The 24943-nt window shown below is 39.3% G+C and overlaps 1 protein-coding gene across 1 annotated transcript; it reads left to right on the top strand.

The window, feature by feature from the left end:
- Nucleotides 1–742: 742 nt before the first annotated feature.
- On the top strand, nt 743–23165 carry LOC120791270 (guanine nucleotide-binding protein subunit beta-4). Its single transcript, XM_040129601.1, has 11 exons — nt 743–804; nt 7491–7572; nt 14510–14740; nt 15207–15245; nt 15773–15879; nt 18412–18475; nt 19028–19190; nt 20124–20190; nt 20600–20801; nt 21600–21816; nt 22605–23165. The coding sequence occupies exons 3-11, from the start codon at nt 14684–14686 to the stop codon at nt 22709–22711; spliced, it is 1023 nt and encodes a 340-aa protein (XP_039985535.1). The 5' UTR covers nt 743–804; nt 7491–7572; nt 14510–14683; the 3' UTR covers nt 22712–23165.
- The last annotated feature ends 1778 nt before the right edge of the window (nt 23166–24943 follow it).

Here is a 24943-nt window from a genome sequence, read left to right as displayed (position 1 = left end):
AAAGTTTTAAAGCAGTAGCCCTTCCTCTTGCCACCAACTTGGCTTTGCAGACAAGTTATAGGTGAGCATTAAGAATTGTTATTAAATACAAATACAGAAATATTTCATGTTATATATGTTATATGGGCTGTGCATGAAAAAAAGTATACACTGCTTTTGTTTGCTAAAAAAGTATTCAGTCAAAGTAAGTTTTCCCACCTAATGACGCCAGAGAGGTCTGACTCCCCTGTCAGACATTAAGATCACTAAAGTCCATTGTAAGCAATTCATTTTCTGAAGCTGACCTCTGAAACATGTTATCAGTTCAAAATCATGTTTATAAGCAATTTTCATTAAATTAAAAAAAAAAAAAAAGATGTGAAGTATCCAGGTGATAAAACAATGTTAAGTATGTATTTTGAGCTGTTAAATAGAGCTAAGGGTCTCCACACATTGAATGCTGGGATCGGGACCAGCTCCCATTGACCCTGAAAACCCCGTATGTAGTTCTTATAACAAATTTTTCTGTCACTAATTTAACTATAGTTTTGAAGAAATATACTCTGTCTCTTTAATAGAAATACTACTCCATCTCCCATCCTCCATTCCCCCCATATGCTCACCCTCCCACTCAGCAGCTCCCTGCCTCATACTCCAGCTCTGCCTCTCTCTCTCTCCATTTACTGCTCCTCCTAGCAGCATCTACACTCGCAGCTGGAAGGAAGAACTGAAACCAGAGTGCTCTGTGCGACTCATAATCCATGCCATTTAGGACGTATGCAGAAAACGCTCACTTCCTCTGCTACTCATCTGCACTGGAAAAAGGTAAATTGTTTTTCTAAATGAAGAGTTTTCGGTGTGAACTAGTGTGCGCATTGTTTGGTGTTTCCTCTGCATTCATCCATCTGTGATGTACTGCCTCAGCCAGATCACTACCACCAGCGCATATATGTACTGTGGATTTTAATAACAGCACAGAGAAGAACATTCCTTCTGTTTGCAGTATTTTTATTTTAACAGAGCAAATGAAGAAGTGTGGTTTCTGCTCTGAAATCTGCACTGGAAGCAAAACTTGCATTAAAACGGAGATGGGTGTGGAGCCAAAATGAACATTTCAATTACACTTGCAAAATTAAGAGAGGAAAAACTGGAGACTGGTATTTTGGTGAGCTTGTCAAACCAATCTGTATACCTGGCATCAAGGGTTGTGTTTGGTTTTCATACAACAAGGAGGTAACACCTCCGTCTTATGTTCTGAACCTGTGGTGCACCAAAATGCCAGGTCAAAATAATTGTGGCAGTAATAAATTAATGATCATGTGGTATCGTAGTGTTGCAGCTGTGACGGGAGGCATTTGAAAAGGGGAGCATTAGCACATCAGGGCTGTTCCTCACTTCCTTTAAAAAATGTTTTCCCATACATGACTTGTGTGATTCAGTTCTTAGGAAACTCAGAGCATGTTGGTTCATGCTTTATGTTGCTTGTTGCACCCTTGATTTACAGAACTGTCTGGGATTCCCCTGGACTGAAACACTCTCACTTCTTCTCTTTGCACATTTCCTCTGCAGCTTCTCCCTGAAATACAACTTAAGCTTCAGGCCTACTCATTCTGGTGTTAATTGACTCTGTTTACATGTCACGGGTGGTTTTATTGAGAGCAGCTTCCAATACAGATGTTTTGACAGTGAACGTCTTGATGTTGTGTTTCACAAACATGTGGCCTCAAAAGTGTAGTCTTTTTGGATATCAGTTACTGCCATTCAACATAATTCTTGTTTATTTTTGCTTACTGTTCACACAAAACATCTGGACCTCAAATTTAATGTTATTGCCAGTAATCACCATGTTATCACTAGTTTTTGTTCTGTTATATATGTTTTTGTGCTGATTTTATGTGTTGGTGAGCTAAAGACAGTCTTCCACCGTGGTGGAGAATCATTTCTATACAGTGTTTACTCTATTTGAAAATGTGAATAGGAATTTGAGTTTTTAATGATACAAGTCGAATACAGTAGCAGTATATAGTAATGTGTTTATATTAAGGTGTGGCTGTGATAATTATCATGATAGTAATTTTGTCCGTATGTCCCACCTCTACCCCAAGATGGCAACCACGTCAGTTCTCTATTGCATGTACTGTTCTGTCCCGCTGTATTCATTTGGGCAGCAACAGTACTTGGCCTTTGCCAACAGCAAACCTGATTCCGCACTTGGTGCCCCGTTTGTCAATAGTGTGACTCCAACACGAGAGGCATTATCACAGAAACGGTGAGGGCTCTTCAGCGAGCTGCCGCTGTGACAGTCTCTCACGGGCCAACAATAGCTCTGAGATTAGACAAGAACCTTACACAGGGACAGAGTAAACTGCCGGTAGTTAGGCTCTGAGCTTAAACATGACCTGAAGTGACCACTTCTGAGAACAATATTCATGAATGTCACTGTGGATCTGGTAACGTGGCCAACAAAGGATCCGCTGGGGATGTTGATAGTTGATGTGACAGAGCTTTTTTTCTTTGGTTTTCGATCGGGTGCGATGCAGTGCAGGTAGCCACACATTCTGATTTTAGCACAGAGGAGAAAGGATTTTCTTTTGGGACACGTAACAGAATACTGTAAAAACGATTTTAAAAAACGAACAAACAAAACATAAAGCATCCAATGAAGAGATATAATTCATCAGTGGTGTTTGACTCAAGATGGATAATTTCAGTCGGGCCAGCCGAGCCCAAGCTGTGCCAGTCAGCGAGTAAAACCCTGAAAACTGTCAACATCTATTTTCCTCATCACACACAGAGAGAGAGAAAGAGAGAGAGGAGTGGTAGCGAGCCCAGCAAGACATGCATATTTTGAGTCACTTTGCACTCTTCAAGAGGGCCCTTTTTTCAATAATCCATTATGCATAGCAGCTCTGGCTCTCCCTGGTATTTCTCCTACCTTCTTGACGTCAGTTGCCATTTGTGAGGGTTACCCTGGCAACGGCCAGCCTCCCCAGGAGATGTCTGGTGGATAAGACGGCCCTGATAAGGCCTTTTAAGGTTCTACTGTTGCTACACCTTTTAATTGCCTTTGATACAGTGGAAGTATTACACGGAGGTCGTCAGGGCGCGTCGCCACATGTGGGCAAAAAAATGGGAACGTTCGGATAAAAATAGGCATCGAAAAGCTGCTTGAGATTGATGTCCCATTATCTCCACTTGATTTGATCACCCACGTATTGGGCTCATTTTTGAGCAGTTTTATGAAACTGAATTGGACATGATAGGTCTATTTTTGGCCATGGTTTGTTCTACTCTCCTGTTACACAAAAGACATGTTTACTACCCATTCTAACAATGTGACATTGTAGCGATAAGATAATATGTAAAGAGGAGATGCAGCACGCAGCTCATTGACATGCCTGTAAACAATATGTGGATGTAATTATGTGATGAAATGAAAAGATAAAATATCATCCAAATTAATAATGTATGCCATTAAACCCTAAACTCCATCTGGCATGCAAACTTGTCCATGTACATTACTGATCGCTGTAGTACATTATTATTTATTATTTCAGCAGAGCCTTGTAGTAATTTTGTATATATGCAAAACATCAGACGGCAAACAGTAGGATAAAGAAAACTTATGCCAACCTGTTGTTAGTTTTGGGATGTTTTTTACTGCAGTGGAGGGATAGGTCAGCTCTTGTTATTCCTCCTTAGCCCTAAAACCACCGTCAGATTAAAATGATTTCATTCAGCTGCACGACTGTTACTGTGCTTCGAGCTCCGTTACTTGTGCACTAACCATGCTGAATTTGCATCAATGCAAAGGCGTCTCATTTGAAGGCAACAATACAGTTGAGATACTGTACATGATACCTGTTCCAGGCTCCAAGAGGCTATTTATAGCCTCACCAACTTGCGTCTTTTTTTTTTTTTTCAGACATCGAGCTATTGATGTGTTATTTTTACAGTGTCTATTTGCTCCCTCCCTCCCTTTTGGTTGCCAAGCAATGGGCCAAGGGACCTGATTGGCCAAGGATGTGCTTTTGGACACCCTGACTCTGATTCTCAGCTGGCTAATGAATTCAGTCGTTTTGCTCAAAAGAGGCAGAGAGCAAACTCCTTCTTATGTAGCTCTTTTATAAATGCCCCCGTACAATCAATCTCTGGTCCACAAAAGGCTAAAAAATATTATAGTAATGAACTGACTGTTTACTAAAACATGGTGTACGACTAGGGTTGGATTGTAGTTACATTGTTGTTGCATGATTTATGTCAACCTTGAGCAATCAGTAATACATTTGTTGACAGCTTCAGACATGACAGAACAAAAAGCTTTGGCTGACCAAGGATTACGTCATCTTTAAAACATGCTATGGCAAAAACCTGTCAGTGTATCATTGGTTGTACCAATCACTGTGAGGATGTAAGGACTATTTGTTTTTGTTATATGGTCAGATTTGTGTTTGTGATGTGGCATGTGTCCTCCAACTTCTCTAAATTGTATGTGAGAATATTCAGTCGTATGCCGTGTATTCTGTGATCATAACCACTGCAGTGAATTCTATTATAGTAGGAATAAAACTATTTTCATGTAAAAACATCTGTCCATGAATGTATGAAGAACACATATTGTATTGATAATGTGTTATTGTTTAATAAAAGCCTATTTCCAGGCTGCACTAAAGATCATTGTAAAAGACAAAAAAAAAAAAAAAAAAAGATTCCCAGCTGCACTATTGACAAACAAATCACAACATGTCTCTGCTATCATGTTAATCCTAATCCTCATAATGTGTTTAGCGGGAAATTGGTCTGACACACCTAAACTACTGTTGTGTGTGTGAATTCAGTGAGGCTTAATCGGACCCCATGCCACTCTGAAAGGAAGCTAAGGGCTGGGCAACTTTCATCTTCCCTCCATTGATTATGGCTCGTGCAGAGACATGGAAAAGCCTATCCCACTGCTCCCCTTCATTGGTCCCATTAAAAATTCATCCTGTCCTAATGGAGAGAGAGGTCCTATTCAATGATCCAACCGTCGTGTGCTGGAGACTTGGCACAGCTGTCTCCCTGGCACAATGCAAACCTTTCAAACCTCTTAATTTACATTTTGGGGGATTTTGAAATAGTTACTGATTTATCTTATTGTTTCATATTCTAGCCACTGGACAGACTGTAAACGATTTTACCTTAGCGTAGCAACAGAAAAAAATCGTCACTTGGTACTGTAAGATTACTCATTATAAGCATGTTATGCCTGCAACTAGTAAGACATTTCTTAATTTATTAATCTGCTGATTATTTTATCAATTCACTGAATAATCATTTGGTTTATAAAATATCAGAAAACAGTGAAAAATGCCCATCACAAGTTCCCAAAGCATTCTCAGTGATTTTTTTTGTCCTTTTTACTTTCCAATATGACTTAAAAAATGAAATGATTAGCGAAATGTTTACTGATTAACAATCTATTGATTGATTAAGTTGTTAATTGACTAATATTTGCAACTCTATATTTGTTCTAAGCATATTAGAGCTGCCACTAACAATTATTTTCAGTTTCGATTGATCTGTTGATGAATTGTTTATTCTATAAAATGTAAGAAAATAGTGAAAAATACCCATCACACTTTCACCAGTGCCCAAGGTGGCGTCTTTAAATTACTTGTCAATAGTCCAAAACCCAAACATACTGAATTTACACTGCTATAAAACAGGGAAAACCTCACATTTGAGAAGCTGGAACCAGAAAATGTTTGGCATTTCTGTTCGATAATTGACTGGAACGATTAGTCAATTTTCAAAATTGTTGCTGCTTAATTTTCAGTCAATCCACTTATCGATTAATTGACTCATCATTTTAGTGCATATGGCTCTAATGCATATGGCTACATGCAGACTTACTGTATCTTTGTGTAACTACAGTCTTTGAATTACAGGCTCCTCATTGGAAAGTTACCTTTGGCTGGCAGCAATATAAACACATTAGTTTTTGTAACTATTTCCCCACATGGTTTGACTGAAGTATTTTGTACTTTTGAGCTGTTTCGTACACGAAATAAACAAAGAAATGGGAAACATATAACTTTACAATGAAGCTCACAGGTCACAAACTAAAGTCCCTATTGGTAGTATAAAGTTGACTAACCAATTAGTTGATCGAAAGAAAATTAATCAGCAACAATTTTGATAACCGAATAACCCTTTAAGTGAATTACAGAGCTAAAACGTCAAATAATCTCTGTTTCCGGCTTCTCCAGTATGAGGATTTGCTGCTTTTCTATTTTATATCATTATAAATTGAAGTTATTTGGGTTTTGGACTGTCGCTCAGATAGAGCAAGAGGTTTAAAGATGTCATCTTATGCTTTGAGAAATTGTGACTAGCATTTCAATATTTTCTGACGTTTTATAGGTTCACTGATTAGTTGATTAATTGAAAAATAATCTGAACAATTGATAATGAAAATAGTCATTAGTTGAAGCACTAAAGGCAGGACAAGACAGCATTTAAAACATTTTACTGTAATCTAGAAAATTAAAGAAAATATTTAGTCCTCAAAATCAATGAATCAACTGTAACTGAAAAGTAACAAAATGAGTTTTGGTTTTACTCACAGTGGAACACACCTCATTGCGCTTAACATTATTTGAATATTTTATGCGATTTTGCATCGATTTGCCATATTGTGATACATATATAGATATCAGAAAAATACTCTTAGTAATATCATGATGCAGATTTCAGCTATATCACCCAGCAGTAGTCTACTGCATCTCCCCGCTCTACATCTTCTTACTCTTTATTTGTACAGCTGTATGTCACCAAACCTATACCACACCTCAGCTGAACTCAGGTGGGGTCACAAAGTCACGAAGTAAAGTCATAAATGGCAGGAGATTATATTCAGAGTCAACTAAAAAAAAACAAAAAACTGTACTTTCCTCACCTCCAGCTTTAATACTAATACAGTAGCCTCACGCCTCTTCTGGTTTATTCGTAGTATTGTTATTGGAGCAAATGGAAGAGTGGTGTTTTTGACCTAATTTTGGCTTTGCAGACAGATGCGGAGTCCATTTGAGTCACTACTACCACTACAGGCTGTAAAGGTCTAACATTTGTTTCCTGTATCCCATTCGGTTCCTTTTTGTTGAGGGGGCTGACAGACGATACCATTCCGCCCGTAGGTGAAACAGCCAATTTCAGACATTTTCACAAGCGGAAAGCAACGTTATTACCGAGTGCTTTGGAGTACGGACTTAAATAAAAAGTAGACTTAGCAAGGATTTGATATTTTATAACTTGTTTTATTGGTAAGAAGATAGGAAAAAATCGATCCCACCCACCACCGCGCACCCCTCAGCGTAGGCTGTTGCCATGTTCCCACTTTCATGGGTGTGGTGATTAGCTTGCTTGGTGAAAATTTGAGGCAAATCCGACCCGAGTTGCGCTCGTTTCTGACCTTTTAAACCGATTAAATTGTTTTAAAATTAACACGGTTCCCTTTGGAATTTCTCTCACAGCCGGGGCCATGGTTGTCGCCTGAAAACGGATCGGTGTGACTCGGACTGGAAGGACGGACAGAGCCTAAAAACCCTGTTTCAGGTAAGGACGTGCAGCCTCGTCTTGACATTTTTGGGGACTTTTGGGCTATTTCCTGCTTTGCTCACGGCGGGGTTTATTTTGTTTTGTGTGGCTGAGGCTGAGATGCAGAAACGTCGGCGAGCTTGAAATGTTCCTGGTGCTCGGAGCAGCAGTGGAGCTTTTGACATAACTGTTCACAGCCTACTATTACCTCAGTGCTGTTTTTTTTTTTTTTTTCCCCCCCTCTAAGACAAGCTGCTGAAAATTCACTGCTGCCATCCAAACGCGGCCTCAAACTGGCTCTCAAATGACTCTCAGGCGGAACTACAGGGGCAAAACCTTTCCACTGGTAGACACATTTTCCTTTCTTCCTATTTCATACATCAGTTTTCTCATTTTTTGGTTGCGCGATACCCTGCATTGCCCCCCCCTCCCCTCTCCATTAAATATACATGACAGTCCGCCTTCACCCGAGCGGCAACTGGTTGCGTGACGGCTCATGCAATTTGTTGCGTGTATCAGTAATTTTCTCTCGACGCACATCAGTTCATAAAGACTTTTATGACATGTTCATTGCACACAGAGTGTCCGTGTCTCCATCTGATGTAGCTAATTGTTTCCTGTCTTGGCTGTTGAAGTCAGGACAGTAGGTCGATGCTGGTACAGAATACACAATATGAAGTTACAGTTTGTAGAAGTTAATCATGTATGTTATTAATCTCCAGCTTAATTGGTGCTGGTTGGTATTAACCCACGGGTTTCAGTAATTTTAGTTTGGGTATTGGTGCTCATCAAATTAGAGGATGGAAGATATGGTGATTTATTTATTTATTTATTTATTTAAATATTTACTTATGTATGTTTTTAAATCAATCATAACGTGGGTATGATGTAGAGGCAAAACGATTACTTGATTAATTGATTAGTCAATTAACAGAAAAGCAATGTGCCACAATTTTGACAATCTACGAATTGCTGAGTTATTCTTCGATCAAAAATTGTGGAAAAAAAAAAAAAAAACGGCCAAATATTTGCAGCCTCCCAAAAGAGGTGATCTGCTGCTTTTCTTTGTCATATTTTGTCAATGTAAACTGAATATTTGGGTGTTTTTTCGATTTTTGTTCAAACAAAACAACACTTTTGAAGACATCATCTTCAGCCCAGCAAAGAGTCTTAACATTTTTTTGATGTTTCATAGGCTAAACGATTATTTTTTTAAAAAGAATAGCAATTATTCAGTAATGAAAAAAATGGTTTATTGCAGCCCTAGAATGACGAGTAAGCAGATAACATGCACTGTTCATTAAGAATAGTCAAATAGTGTTTTATCACTGAATTATCTAGCTAAAATGTCAAATACTCTCTGGTTCTAGCTTTTCCAGTGTGAGGATTTGCTGCTTTTCTGTTTTATACCACTATAAATTAAATATAGTTCATATTTCAATACTTTCTGAGGCTTTATAGACTAAATGATTTTGAAAAGAATTGAAAAAATAACCGAAAGAATCCATAATGAAAATCCTCATTAGTAGCAGCCCTGTAGGCAAGAAACAACAGCATTTAAAATATTTTACAATAATCTGATTTCTAAAACAATATTAATCTTTACAATAATATTTTTGTGTCAGTGTGCTTTAGGGCTGGGCAATAATATCTTCAATGTATTAATATTAGAAATTATTTGCTGTCAGTTCAATAACATTGTGATGATATGATGATATCATGGGAGGGACCATATTGCGAACGTATGTTTTCTCAATCAACAATTCTGAAGAAACTGCAATTGACAACCAATGAGGGCCAAAAAGTAGAACACAGTTAACTGCATTAACTGGAATATTTTAGGTGAGTTTACATACATTTGCCATATTGTGATTATAAACTCAGTTGGCGGTTTATTAGGTACACCAACAACCTACAACTAATGCACTGTAACACAATAAATCCTACCTTCAAGGAGGTTATAATGTTCAGTTTTGCTGAAATTGTTTGTGAGTGGTTGTTGATTTAACTTTATGATCATTTTGGGGGATGTAGTTGTTTGGTTATGCTGAGCTGCATTACATTATACAGAGGGATTCTGTTATTTAGCCTACCCCCGTTGATATAAATGAGGTGGACAAAACAATGCAAACACCTGTCAGTGTAGCGCAATAGTGTATGTCTTTATTTCTGAAAAATATTCCTTTTTAATAGCACGATGCTGATTTCATCTATACCATCCAGCTGTACAGTGTTCTGCCTCTCCCTAGTCTACATTTTCAGACTCCTAGTTGTACAGCTGTTTGAGTACCAAAACCTATACCACGCCTCAGTTGAAATAACCTATAACAAAATAACAGTAAGATAATATCAGGAAATCCCAAACTTTTCTGTAAAAGAATCATCTGACATCCGATTGTGGATGTCACTTAGATCCGATTTTTGACCAAACAGGCCCCATCTTATTAGATTCATATAGTTTTGATGAGGAATTATGTGTGACTACATTATGTGTAGTTCTGTAACTGTCTGGTGTAGGTGGGGTGAAACCTGTGATCAAAGTAGGTCATATAGTCATCACACATTCATTTGCTGTGTTCCTGTCTGTTTAGTTTAACAAGAATTCAAACTTTTGCTGATGTAAATCAGGACACGTAAAAAATATGATCCGAACATATCTAAACTAAACAGAAGGAAGATATGTAGCCCTTCACCTTACTGGAATCAAACCAGGTATTTCCTCCATTCTCTGAAGGTTTGGAATAGTCATTGGGTTACCTGAACAAGGTTACACCTGGTAAACCAGCTGCCCCTCTGCATCCACTTTTCAATTTTACGTCACAAAAAACTGTAAATGAAAATTAGTTTGAAAATTAGTTTTCTACTCATTTTCTGTAAGGGCCAAGCCAGCACATACACTCATGGCTCTTACATAGGCTCTTAAATAGAAACTGCGAAAGGAGGATCAGGTGTAGTTTTCATTTTAAAACGTATATTTAACAATTTTTAAATCTGATCATCTCATGACTAACTGGGCATCTTTCACCCATAGTTTTAAGTTAGAAATGCATTCAGTTGATGAGGAAAAGGCAAAGAACTCAATGCTGATAGGACTCGAGCCTTTAGATCACACACATAATGCAAATTCACCACGTTGTACTGTTTGAACACAGAGTTGGTCTAAACCAGGGAAACGGTCATTGAAATGTATTAGAAGGGAGAAAAATGTCAAAAATATATATAGAAAGGGCATAGATTTTCTGTTTTGTTCAGTGCAATAAAATTTAAAGTAAAATACTTATGTCCACCTTATAGAATGGGATTTTGATAATGATAAATATTAAAATATTACTGTAAATCTGTATAACCCTAGTATAAAGCACTCACAGTGGGCCGTGTTGCAAGAATTTGTTCAGACCTGTCATTTCATAATGTTAATTTCTTGACTTCCTGACCATTTCATGTTGTTGGGCCCCAGTGGCTCTGGGTGCAGCTGCACTATCTGCACCTCCCGCTGCTCCCTTCACTAGTATTTGTTCATGATTGAGGCAGATGTGACTGACTTTCTACTGTGTGGGACACCAGAAGGAGCAGGAGGTCTCACTGATGAAATACAATACAAAATGTGTCAATATTTGTGTTATTATTCCATTCATGTTTGATCTGATGTTAATTTCTCCACGTTTAACAAATTGAAACACTGTGATTGGCTCCAGGACCTAACGAGTTCCCATGGAGCAGTTACTGTACTGTAGCTGCATATTTTTCCTGCTGAACATGAACTGTCACTGAATCAGCAGGAAAAAACACTAAATGGACAGTGTCTCCTGTCACAAATATATAATGACCAGTCTCCATTATGGGAACCTGAGTCCATAGTTAATTGAGACTGACAATGACTCTACTGTGCAGAGGGTAAAAAATAATAAGATCTCTCCATGTGTCTCTTTCTTTCTCTCTGTCTGTGTGTGGGTATAGAAATGAAAGTGAAAGTTTACATTTCAGTGTCTCTCAAGATAAACAATTAGTTTTATAGTCATTGGTAACCTGGATTAAAACTTGATAATGTAGATGTGCATTGAACCAAATGTAAAAACAGTCTGTAACAAAACATATGTATATACACAGTTTCTCCCAAAAATTGGTTTAAAAAAAAAAAAAAAAAAAAGACAAGGGCTACAGCCAAACGATAGTTACTCTTTCTCAATTAGGCGTTAATTGTTTGGTCTATAAAATGTCAGAATATTATGTAAAATACCCATCACTATTTCCCAGATCCTAAGGTGTTTTGTCAAGCAGTTATAACCCCAAAGATATGCAGTTTCCTATCAGAAAAAGCTTTAAAAACCTGCAGATATTCACATTTAGAAGCTGAAAGCTGTGAATTTTTGCTTAAAAATTTCTTTTGAGAATAATCATTTCAAAAAATAGTTGCCGATTTAATTTTTCAGTTGTGAGACTATTCAATTAATCAACTTCAGAAACTTGTAGTATATATTTTGTGTGCTCAATATGATTTATTATGCCGGCCAATTTAAAAAAAAAAAAAAAAAAATTCTCTTGCGTCGTAATTTCACACAGTGCCATAAAAGCACTTTGTAAACTGTTGTAATGACTGCTGTAACATAGTCATTACTGATTACATTTTAAGTTTTAGGTGAACCTATAACTGCCGATAATGGCATATGATACACGAGTGGGCGTTATAGATAGCCAGAGGCATGTGTAATGGTCATGTAAGCGCCTCTGGCATGTCGGACAGCCAACGCTGCGCAGACAGGACGTGAAATTGCACCTCTTCTTTGCTGTCCTTTTCACTGACCAGTGGCATAGTTGGGTAATCATATACAAACAGGGATGTTTCTGGCTAACTAATGTCTGAGAATTATGTGTACACAGGTGTTTTTTGCAGGTGACAGCTCTTTGGTCTCAGGTCAGACTCAGTGGTCTCCTGCTGGATGCTTGGAGCATAAGGCTCAACTGGCTGGCTGGCTGGTTGGCTGGCTGGTTGGCTGGTTGGCTGGCTGGCTGGTTGGCTGGTTTGTGTCAGTAGGGTAGAGTAGGAGCAATTGTAGTCTCCCTTGGCCAGTCTCAGAGACCCAACTGTGGTGGTGCCAAGCAGCACTATCTACTGTAGCTGGCAGCTTCATACTAAACAATGGGCAGTTCCAGCACACAGCTCCGCCTCTGTCACCCCTGATGGTGTGCCATGCTCTGGGCCTGCATTAGCCAGGCTGGCTGGCTACATTACTCAAAATCGCACATTTGAAGAAAAGACATATTCACACACACAGGCGCTGAGGTTTACGACTATAAATTGTTAAAGGTACACTTTATCTTGTTCTTTTGTAAGGACCATTTCTTCGTATTGCAGTTTCTTTTGGCTTTGTGGTTAATAACAGTAGCAGTTTTGAGTGGCCTTTTTTTGTTCCTAAATGATAAATATTTAGTGTCCCAATGAGAGCAGGACAATTCATTTGGCACACCCACAACTCAGTGCCATGGCTCACCCTAAAATCAGAGCTGTCAGTTTTACCCAGACTGATGGGAAAGCCCCTCATGCATGTTGTTTTTCAGCATCATCCTCCATCATACCTGCATTATTTTCCACCTCATCTCTCTCGAGTGCTCTGTTGCATTTAACAACGCAAGCTTGAGGCTGAAAACATTGATTTGAAAATATTTAGCCGAGTGTAGAAGGTTATATAGGGTGTTTTGGTAGTCCACAACGTGCTCTGCGTGACGTGGCAGATTTCAGAAGCATACAGTTTAATGGATCCATAGTAGCCATATAGCCGTACCACATCACTTCGACGAGCTGACACTGAGAGCCTCACTTCATGGGGGTTGCGTCAGCTGAAGGAGAGAGTGACGTCAACCCTAGTTAGCTGAAAGCATTGCAACGCTTTCTGTCTCTGATACCTTGTTGCTGTCAAAAACCACCTTGGCCCGAGACAGGAGTCCACAATGGGCAGCTCAGCGCATCCGCTCTTGTGTCAGAGGAGCAGAGGTACAATGGCCAAAAACCAAGTGAAGTTGGAATCTAAAAGAGCAGCTTCTCTCACAGATAAATGTACCATATCTTAAAAGGCAGTCATAGCAGCATCACTGTCACATCGCATCAATGTTTTAGTTAATTATATGCTATTTGTAAAATGCTGGGGTTTTCTTTTGTGTTGAATGTGTAACTGGGCCCCAGTTGGTTTAAAGCCTCCGCAAAAAGGAAGATAAAGCACAAGCATCCTCCTCTTTACATTAACATGATTTCCTGTGGAGAGGAAGGGCTGGACTCGGCCTAATTGTTGAATTATAGAAAATGGAACTGAAAATTTAATCTCAGAGGGTTTGACTTCTGGACAGCACACTGGGAAGGGGGGGATGTGCAGGCAGGCAAACATTTCTGAGGAGTGTCTAAGTGCTTTGTGACCCACATTCAGCCTCCCCAAGGTAAAGGTAGTGGCAGCTTGTACATGCACACACATACATGCATGCACATATAAAACGGATGCTGAATCTGACACACTTAACCCAGACACACATTCAGACTAAATGCACATATAATGTATACACTCACAGATAAGTACATTCACATATGTTCTTTTTCTCACTTGGCCATATTGTCTAATAAACCCTCCAGAGCTGCCTGCAATACACACCACAAAAAAACACACACATGTTCAGGGCTCTTTGGGCTGGGTCGCGCAAACAGCGCAATGCATCAACACAAAAGGCTGATTGAGTCAGGAAAGGTCAGAGCCTGGCTCAGATGGCTTTTTGAACCAGACTGGGGGTGTTTGAAGAGCCGGGCCACCCTCTAGGCCCCCACCCAGCCCCACCCTTCCCCACTCTTTGCAGCACCCTCCTCTTTGGTCTGTACCCAAACAGGATACCTATGTTTGTCTGATGGAAGTGTTCCCATCCTTCATTCTCCGTCCGCCTGTTGAACTTATAGTATTTCTGTCTCTCTGTCTTGCAGGTGTCAGCTGGTAAAGCTTGTGAGAGTGTGTGGGTGTGTGTGTGAGTGTGTGTGTGCGTGTGTGAGTGTGTGTGCGTGTTTGTGTGTGTGCACGCACACGTATAGGCACGTGTGTTTTCCCAGCCCAGTCGGTATTTGGAGCAGAGTGTGGCCTGAACAAATCCCAGAGGGACAATGAGCGAGCTGGAACAGTTGCGGCAGGAAGCCGAGCAACTACGCAATCAGATCCGGGTACGGCAACATTGTGTGTGCACGTGTTTGTTTATGTTGACGTATGTGTGTTTGTGTGTGTTGTACGTGTGTGTACATCACATGTTTGCCACTGTTGGTTCACTGCAAGCTGTGACTCACACAGTTTCAGGTGAGACAGTGACGCACTTGGCATATAACTTGTCAATCAGCCACTTCCATTCTCATGCAGAAATTGGATTCTAGGAATTGATCAATAAATGTAAGCCAGTGCTGTGTGACTATTCTGTGATCACTGAGATACTCGGTTTCTGTGACTGATAATAACTTCAGGCACATGTATAACTTTTTTAAAAACTAGTGTTTGTCATTTATTTTTTTAAGTTTGTCTTTCTTCATTTTGTATGTCTGTGTAGTAATACTGTGTTGTGTTAAGCAATGCAGTGACTGAATGAGCTGAAATTTGTCCTTAGTCAACATGGTTATTAAGGTTTTTGTTTTGCTGCAGGATGCCAGGAAAGCCTGCAGTGACTCCACTCTGTCACAGGTAAGAGACTTCTTATTCACATCAGATCACTGGGTAAATAATTAAGTTTTAATTCCTGTGCCATTGTACAAGTTTGCATTGCTGTGTTTGCACAAGTGAGTGTTCAAGACCTTTAAAAGTTACTTTTAAAATCCCTGAACAATGAAAAATAAATTAATGAATACCTGTATATAATAATTTGAAGTTGCAGATATTCAGAAGGCAAAACACTAGATATAGAGAAATCCACGAGTTTAGCTTTGACCCATAAAATTATTTTATAGTCTGTTCAGTTATGGTAAAAGTATACATTAGAAATATTTGTATGCCCGGTTTACCCTCAGCTAGTCAATATGCACAAACATATATTGTTACAGAATCCATACAAATATTCCACATACACAATACAGCAGTATAACCTTCATTCTTTTTCATCACTGTTCATTGCTGAGTTTGCCTGTTTTTGCAATCTCAGCTAGTGTCCAGGGCTGATAAGTGTGTATGGTCCTCGGTTGTCCACGCTGACTCTTCTTCCTGTGTTTTGGCAGATCACAGCTGGTCTGGATTCAGTGGGCCGGATACAGATGCGGACGCGGCGCACTCTCAGGGGCCACCTGGCCAAGATCTATGCAATGCACTGGGGAAGCGACTCCAGGTAGTGTAGTTATTCTACAAACAACCATAATTATTAGCTTCAAGCAGAATAGGAAATGAACCTTTTTATTTCGCTAACATTTTTATTTATTATTTCATTTTGGTGTAATTTTAGAGGCATTTCTGTAAACAGATGAGTTGTCCTTCAGATAACAATCATCTTTCTCACTCATTTCTGCAAATTGTTGGGAAGCCTTTATAGAAAGGACTGCTGCATTTTTACACATTCAGACCCTGTTTTCTTCATTATATCATCAGTAATCTTTTCTTCATTAGTGTTTTTGTGTTTCTAAAGCAGTAGTTAGTGTAGGCTTGCTGTTTTCTTCTGCTGGGTGTGTGGTGTTTTCTGCTGCTTTAGGTCACATGCTCAATTGTCCTTTCAAAAGAGTTTCTTTTTTTTCTTTTTTCTTTTTTTTTTATCCCTGAACACATTGAAGCAAAATTATATCTGCTCTGTAGGTCTCATGAATTACCTACAGTGGCCTGCAGGGGACAAGAGTCATAATAAATGCTAACAGCTTAAAAAGTACAAATGGATGCTAATAATAGTCATCAAAATTTGCCCCTTTTAATTTTCTGATTTAATGAATATTGTACAAACATTGAAGGTCATTTTTCTGCTGTTCCAGTGTTAATTTCTGGTCCACTAGGAGCAGACTGTTAATTTTCTAGACTGCCAGCGACAGCATGACGACTGTTATTTGCCAGGGAGAGGCAATAAAGTGCCACTGAGGGCTGACAGACTGCAGGTTTTCATGGACACACCTTCATCAGGAGTGCAGGAATTTAACAGTGAAAACACCAGTCTGGTATTAGCTTAATCTCAGTCCCCAGAGATTGCCTTAATTTTTTAATTTACTTACATTATGAATCATACAAGAACCAATAATAAGAAATTCTGCTACAACTTGACTTTCAGTATCTGGGCTGTGCAGTAAAGCACCACTTCAATTACGGCAGCATTTCAGTACCAAATTACAACTCTCACGGCAAATATACACTGGAAGAATAATTTATGACTTAGGTGTCCACAACTGGTGTATCATTGGTGTTAAAATTTTTCTTTCTCTGTGTTTAATGTCTATGTCACTCTGGATCTTTCTTTCTGTCCATCTGTCTCTTAATGCAATGCACTGGGGCAGTGACGGCAGTCCCAGGTGTGGGGCTATACTACTACCAGTTACACTACTATTACTATTACTACTACTAATATGACTAATACCACCATAAATGACTGTCACTACTGCCACCTCCACTACTACTGTACATTTGTCTAAGTGCTAGCACTATTTTACACCCTCACTTTGAGCACGGTAACGATTTTCGTTAGGCACACAGACAGGCAGCCACCTCAGCTTGTTTAATATTTTGTTAAAGATGCAGTTTGTAAGATCTAAAGCTTTGAGAGTTTTCCAAATGTTATGATGATTCAAAATGAATCCGTCAGTAAAGGTCCTCTGTGTCCAGATTGGACAGGAACTTTGGCTGCACTCATTGAGTTGTCACTAAATTTAAACTTACAAACTGCCTTTTTAACTGTTTGCTGCAATTATGAGCACTAAGACTTATCAGTCAAGATTGTATTTCCCCTTAGTATGCATGCAGCACACTAATCTTTATCCATAGAAAAGTGATTTAGAAGATTATGTAGCTAAAGTAGATGTTTTTGCAGGTAGAATTTTTTGTAGATTTTTAGAAGACATAGATCACACACTTCTGTCTTTTCCAAGCAATTTAGTTTTCTCTTGTTTTCACCTCTAAAACCTGTGTTTGAGTCTAACTTGTGTTTTATTACAAAGCTAAACACTGGTATTACTTGAAGCTGATTATGTATAGACTGTTCAGTCCAGATCATTCTGTTAAGTGTGTGTGTGTGTGTGAATGTATGCACGTGTGCACGTGTTTGCCCTCTGGGTGACCCTACAGGACGCCAGTGTTTATTTTGTATACAGCCACTGACATTTGAGCTTGATGGCTCTCATCTTGATTGTAGCATAGCATCGTCAAACCACTTCCTGTCCCTGGAGAGATGGAAACACGCAGTCAGGATGGGAGGGAGGGGTTCCAGCTTTTTCTGCATCTGTACCACCTTCAGCTCTCACTCTTTCCTGCTTGTTCCTACTTCATCATCTTCTCTGTCTTTTCTTTCCTTGCTGCCCCACCTCAGCTTTCTTCTAGTGCTTTCTCAACCCCTCAGGCTTCCACCTCCCACCCAACAGCAGGGACTTTTACATAACCGGTGTATGAATATTACATGGAGTGGGACATTAAAAGTGGCTTCCCTGGACCAGGAGGGGGAGAAAGAGGGAAGATGGAGGGAAATGAGCACTGAGAGAGAGGAGTAGGGAGCCCACTGAAGAGCTGAATGCTTTTTAACAGAGCACCTTGTAGTCATTCAGACAGTATAGCACAGTAGTCTGTAAGGTGGCTGGCTCTCATTGCTTTTAATAAACCAGTTGCATGTACCTTAGATGATGTGGGGTTTTCAACAGGGGAGCATCGTTTCATGCTGCTGTTCTTAACTCGTTTCCAGGTTACTTGTCAGTGCCTCGCAAGATGGAAAGCTAATCATCTGGGACAGTTACACAACAAACAAGGTGAGATTCCTGAAGATACGCAGCAGAATATATAATCTATACAAGCACAGTTGTATTAAAATCCACCTGAGGTACAATACATGTAAATGACAAACCTTGTTGTATGACATCAGCAGTGTGCTACTCCTTTCGGAGTTCACTGACTCTCCACTTTGACTTTAAGATTGGAGAGCTAACAAGTTGATATAAAAAGGTGTGATTTTCCTTTTAAGAGTACACAGTGTGGTTTATGGACTGGCTCTCTTAAACACAATACTGTTGTAAAAATCTTGGAAACTGAGACAAGCCACCCTCCAAACGGCAGCTATGTGGTTGCCCGGAGGTTCTCTAAGTAATATAGAATTAATCTGGCTGGTAAAATAGCAAAAGTTACTGACTGTATATAGAGAAAAATCTGCTTAATTCCCGGGTTCCAAAACACCAAGAATATCTCTCAGCCTTATTGCTAGGCAAATTTCTGATTTTTCTTAGTACCCAAAAATAATGAGAGGATTGTTTTGTTTCCTTCATTGTATTGAATAAAGCGATGACTCTGACTCTCCTCGTCCTCAGATGCATGCCATCCCACTGCGCTCTTCCTGGGTGATGACTTGCGCCTACGCCCCCTCTGGGAACTATGTGGCCTGCGGAGGCCTGGACAACATCTGCTCCATATACAGCCTGAAGACCCGCGAAGGCAACGTGCGCGTCACCCGAGAGCTACCTGGGCACACAGGTAGGCACAGGGTCAGCCAAAAACATAAGAAAAGTAAAAGAAGACTTAACAGAACCCTTAAGCTTAACATGTTGCTTCTTTATGTTTTAATATATTTATGTTTGTCTAATTTGTTTCCAAAGATTGACTCGCAGGCTCTCTGTAAAATACATTAAAAACTTATAAAATATCAATTTGTTGCTCCGTGTAAACAGAGACAACCGCAGTGACTGTACGTTTTTATCATACCACGACCTGGGGACAGCCCTCCATCATGCCTAATTTATCTAATACTGTACCTTACTGTGGTTTAAGATTGCTGATGTTATTTATAAATTTGGCTGATTAGGTCAACAAGTGGGACAATGGAAAACTAAACACAAACTGTTATTAGTTTCCACTGCATCACATATCTGTGTACCAGCTTGTATGAATCCTGGTGCAAACATCTGCTCGAATAGCTCATTTTTAACGTTACCTTTTAGTTTACTTTGATCGGTGTGTTGGCATTGTCTTGTGAACAATGTGAACAAATGTAAACATGAAATATAGAAAATGTTTTTTCCACTAATGGAAGGTAGAACTTTTCTACTTTTGTCAGCCTGTGGAGAGAGAGTACAATTTTATTCTTATTTCACGATCAGAAATTGCCTTCACAATTGCTATATCACTGTACTACTGCAGCTCTAGAGCCTGCTCATCATTGAAAGGTGAAGGGACCTACAATGCTGGATGAACATGTCTGCTTAAAACAATATTTCAAAAATACAGGCCCAACTCATCTTTATTTGGGTGGACAGAACTACTTGACCAGGATCTAAGGGAGCGATTGGCGCAGCAGTAAAAATTCATTCACTGCAGGCCTCGGTTAAGAGTTAAGTGCTTTGCCCGGGGGTACTGACGAAGCATGGGAGAGCTCTCCTTATCTGATCTGGACCCTCTGTTTATCTGCAGGTTATTTGTCCTGCTGTCGTTTCTTGGATGACAACCAGATACTGACCAGCTCTGGAGACACCACCTGGTGAGCCAACGACTCCGTGTTCTCACCTGCAGTTTAAACAACCAGGCTGTTTACATGATAGAAAAAACTCCATATATTTTTTTTCATGTTTCCATGCTGCCCAGTAAACCGGAGATGCTCCTCCACATTGTATAAAAATGTCAGGAGTTTCTCTCAATGCCCATCCTCTTACTCCTCATTCTCTCTATTTCTAGCAGGTGGGAGTAGATACACATAGCAACTAATACCCTAATATGTGAGAGTATTGTCTTGATTGTGTTAATACTCTAAAGTGGCAGCTCATGTAAAAGCATTTGTTGTCTTTTATACACACAACTCTGCTGTACTGTAGACTCCCCAGTTGTGCCTTCATAATAACTCAGGGGACACTTTCAGTACTTATTCCTAAAAAAAACGTCCTTTCTTGCAGTGCATTGTGGGACATAGAAACGGGCCAGCAGGCCACCACCTTCACTGGCCACACAGGTGATGTGATGAGTTTGTCTCTAAGCCCTGACTACAAAACCTTTGTGTCAGGAGCCTGTGATGCCACCTCCAAACTTTGGGACATCCGCGATGGCATGTGCAGGCAATCCTTCACCGGCCACGTATCCGACATCAACGCCGTCAGCGTGAGTACCGGACCTTTAGCCACAAACACACTGCAGGAAGGTGGAGAGTGAAGGATTGATTATGGCTGCAGATTGAATATGACTCAATGCTCTTTGATTCACCTGAAAATGGTAATAGTATTGGTAGTGGAAGTTTTTTTTTTCTTCCAGTTTTTAATGATATGGTTTGTACTGGGTTTTCTTTTTTGAGTACAAGACTTGTCAGACAATCATTACTCCTGCTAAATACTCAGTTTGTCCTGTATATATTCCAACACAGGTCAGTGTGGATTGAAAAATAAAATGCATCATTCCTCTGCAAAGCCACTTTTCATGACAAAGAAAACTGAAAACAAACAGGGTATAGTTTGAATCCTTAATTTTTTTCATTAATAAGTAATTGACTTTTTAAATTGAGACTGAAACTTACACCTTATTTTGAAGAGAAAATTCTGTTTTTTAGGTGCAGAGATGTCAGCTGACGTGAAAAGACTCAGTGATAGGAAACAAAAAAAAAATCTTTTTAATCCAAATTGGGAGATGTGTAGGAACATTAATACATTTTATTTAGCTATACATTGGTCACATTCATTCACCTACTGGAGTTATTACTCATGTCAAAGTGCTTCTTGAAAGCAGGTCACCATCTAAGGTGCATGCATTCTTATTGCCTATGGATGGACTGTACGGCTCTCGGAAAAACAAGAAGCCTCTTTAAAGAAAAGGTCTCTGCAGAGGAACTGCCACTGTGCCTCAAAAACCCAATGTAATGGGTTAACAACACTTTCCTTCCGCTTGATTTACATTTTTCTCCCATAGTTTTTCCCCAATGGGAATGCCTTTGGCACTGGCTCAGACGACGCCACCTGCAGGCTGTTTGACCTGCGTGCCGACCAGGAGCTGATGATGTACAGCCACGACAACATCATCTGCGGCATCACCTCTGTGGCTTTCTCCAAGAGCGGCCGCCTGCTTCTGGCCGGCTACGATGACTTCAACTGCAACGTCTGGGACACTCTGAAAGGCGAGCGTGCAGGTAAGTGATGTCTGAAGTCTGGTTATGTGTTTTCAGACCTTCAGGTGACGGATATCAGGAGATTGTCTTGGTTTAAAGAAGAATTCAGCTTGTTTTAATGACTGAATCATGTCTCGTGTCATTTTTAAGCAACTGGCTAAAACAAGGATGAGAAACTTTACAAAAGCTTTATATTCAGTGATTTTAAGAGACACTTGCTTACAGAGTCAGAGAAGACGAGGTACAAAAGCAGATGTGCCATCTGTATGGAACACATTTTTTTTTTGGTCTGCTATTGGTAACACTTAATACTTATATGAAACAGGGCTGCAGCAAACTATTATTTTGACTATTATTATTATTATTTTCTTGAGTAATCGGTTAATTGTAGGTCTTTAAAATGTCAGAAAGTTATGAAGACGGGCATCACAATTTCCTAAATCCTGAGGATTTTCGGACTATCATTAGATAGATTATCATTACATAAAGCAAAGAAAAGTTGTAAATTCTCATATTTGAGAAACTGGAACTAGGAAATGTTTGGTATTTGTGCTTGAAAAATTTCTTAAATGATTAATTGATAAAGACATCGATGCCAGTTATTTTTCTGTCAGTTGATTAATTGACTCCTCAACTGATCATTCAGCTCTATAATCAAAATAAATAGCATCCTAGAATAGATATGAGCAGTCTTCCTAATAAATTAGATAATAGCAGCATGGCTCTTGACTTTGTGCTGCAGATTTTTTTGTAGTCAACTTCTGAAACTTTTTTTTTTTTTTTCCTCCCCCCTTCCCCCCAACCTCCAGGTGTGCTAGCGGGCCACGACAACAGAGTGAGCTGCTTAGGAGTGACAGAAGATGGCATGGCTGTGGCCACTGGCTCCTGGGACAGTTTCCTCCGGATCTGGAACTAAGACAAACCTCTTCCCCGCCTTACTCAATCACTGCCTGCCAACTTCCTGCGCACAACCCCACCCAACATATCCCGACTCATCTGCTGGGCTGGACCTGAGGGGTGCACACTGTGTCAGCCGAAATCCTCTTAATTCATCTTAGTTCTCCTCTCTCTGCTGGCGACCCGCCCCAAGTACCGACTGTTTCTACCTGTCCAAGTGATGTTTTTTTTTTCACCCAGCTATACACAGCAACAAAAATGAGAACCTTTCAGTAGAGTTGTCCAATCAAAAATAAAATAAGAGTTACAAAAAACTGAGGAAAAAAATTGAAGATTTCACCCTTATAGGGGGCGATAAAGAGCATCTGTTACCATGACCAACAACAAATGAGATGACTGTCGGTGTGTAATATGTAAATGTATATATAAAGACAGTATATATGTATAGCATTATGTGTGTATATATGCATCATATATGCATATATAATGTGTATGTATATATTTTTGTAGTTTATTTCCCACCCTTAAGTTTTTTGTTTTTGTTTTTGTTTTTTTTGTTTTTTAGATAATTTTGGGGGTTTTGTTTCATTTCAAATGTACATATTGACATTACTACACAACATAATGCCAGAAACATTTATTTTATCTTGTGCGAGTGTCAGACAATTTAGACACAGCAATGTATCATAATTTAACCTAAATCTCGTTTAATTTTCTAAAATTTCTGGTATTTGCTGTCTCAGTAAGGCTCACTCATCTGGCAACAAAAAGAGGATATTACAAGTAAACAAAACAGTTTTCAAACATATAATTTGGCTCTGCTAAACTCGCTTTCCTCATTATATATGTGTGTATTATGGTAAAAGGCAGTGGGCATAACTCATGCATCCTGCACCTCTAAATGTTGCATTCATGTGAAAGATGACTGTGATGGTATTTTTTTTTGTTTGTTTGTTTGTTTTTTTGTTTTTTAACAACACAACCCCTAGCATTCTTCACCACTTTTTTTTTTTTTTTTTATTGTTTTTGTTTTGGAAGGGAACTGTCACATTGCTGTGGTTGTGATTAGAGAAAAGAGCTTAAAGCCAACAAGCCGTGTTTTTAAGTTTTTAGTCTGAATTCAGCTTTAGCTTCAAAGTAGAGACAATTGAATTTTAGGCTAAGATGGAAAATTTTATTTCATTGGAGGCCCTGCTTTGGCCTTGACTCAAGTGGACTGTGATTCCAAATCATCAGATGCTCAATATCTGAAGACCACAGCGATCCCATGCAAACGAACAGCCGTGTGAAATAATTAATACCCCATTAATGGTCATAAACAGAGGTTTTGCATCTTAATAGTCCTGTCTCCTGTGGCCTATAGAATCTGCACGTTTCCTTAAAGTTGAGATGAGCATCTCAAGTTGCCCATACAAATGACAATGATGGAGAGGAGGGCATTGTGAAGAGAGATGTGGTCTCCCCGAGCAGAAGCTGTTCTCTACCTGTGGGCCCATAACGGCAATGAGGCCTGTATGGACGAATGGGAGAGTGGTCAGTCATTATGTGAGGATATTAAAGGACCATAACGGCCAGCAGTGACTCTGTCAGCAGCCTCTGAGGACTAGAGGAAAAAAGGAAGAGAAAGAAAGATGTCTGTCAAAGCTCGCAATGTCCTTTTTCTTGTTCGTTTTTTTTTTTTTTTTTTCCTAAATGAAGGATCAGTGAGTCCATTTTGCCATCAACAAGGTGTGAACTGAGTGACCGCATGGAACTAAAATCATGTTTGCCACTCCAAAATCACATCAGTGCCACAAGCCAGTAAAAAAAAAAAAAAAAAACAAACAAAATATTTTTTATAGGGTTTAACACTTTCAGTGATTTTTTTTTTTAATTTAGTTTATTGTTTTTTGGGTTTTTTTTCCCTCACCAAAAACATGTTATGAACTGTTAGTTAGTGCTAGTGAAGAAAGTACACTTGGTAGACAGAAATGTACATTAGTAGAGAGCTAGAAATGCACTCACAAACTGTAGTAATAATGTAAACCATGGAGCACGTGACTTATTTACCCATAGAGGTAGTATTTCTGATTTTGAGTATTTTCTCATCACGCATCTTCCATTATTTTGGTTCTTGTAAATGCTTAATTTTTAAAAAATTAAAACACATAATTTGTGTGAGTTGGACCTATCCATCAGCTGTCTCAGGTGCCTATCTCAAAAAATAAACATCTGACCCACATGGGGCTGGATGAAGGAGGGTTTGTTCTCC

This window comes from Xiphias gladius, chromosome 6 (genome assembly GCF_016859285.1).
Source record: "Xiphias gladius isolate SHS-SW01 ecotype Sanya breed wild chromosome 6, ASM1685928v1, whole genome shotgun sequence".
NCBI classification, from domain to species: domain Eukaryota; kingdom Metazoa; phylum Chordata; class Actinopteri; order Istiophoriformes; family Xiphiidae; genus Xiphias; species Xiphias gladius.
The sequence above is the reverse complement of the archived record's forward strand: the minus strand, read 5'-3'. Positions and strand labels throughout refer to the sequence as shown.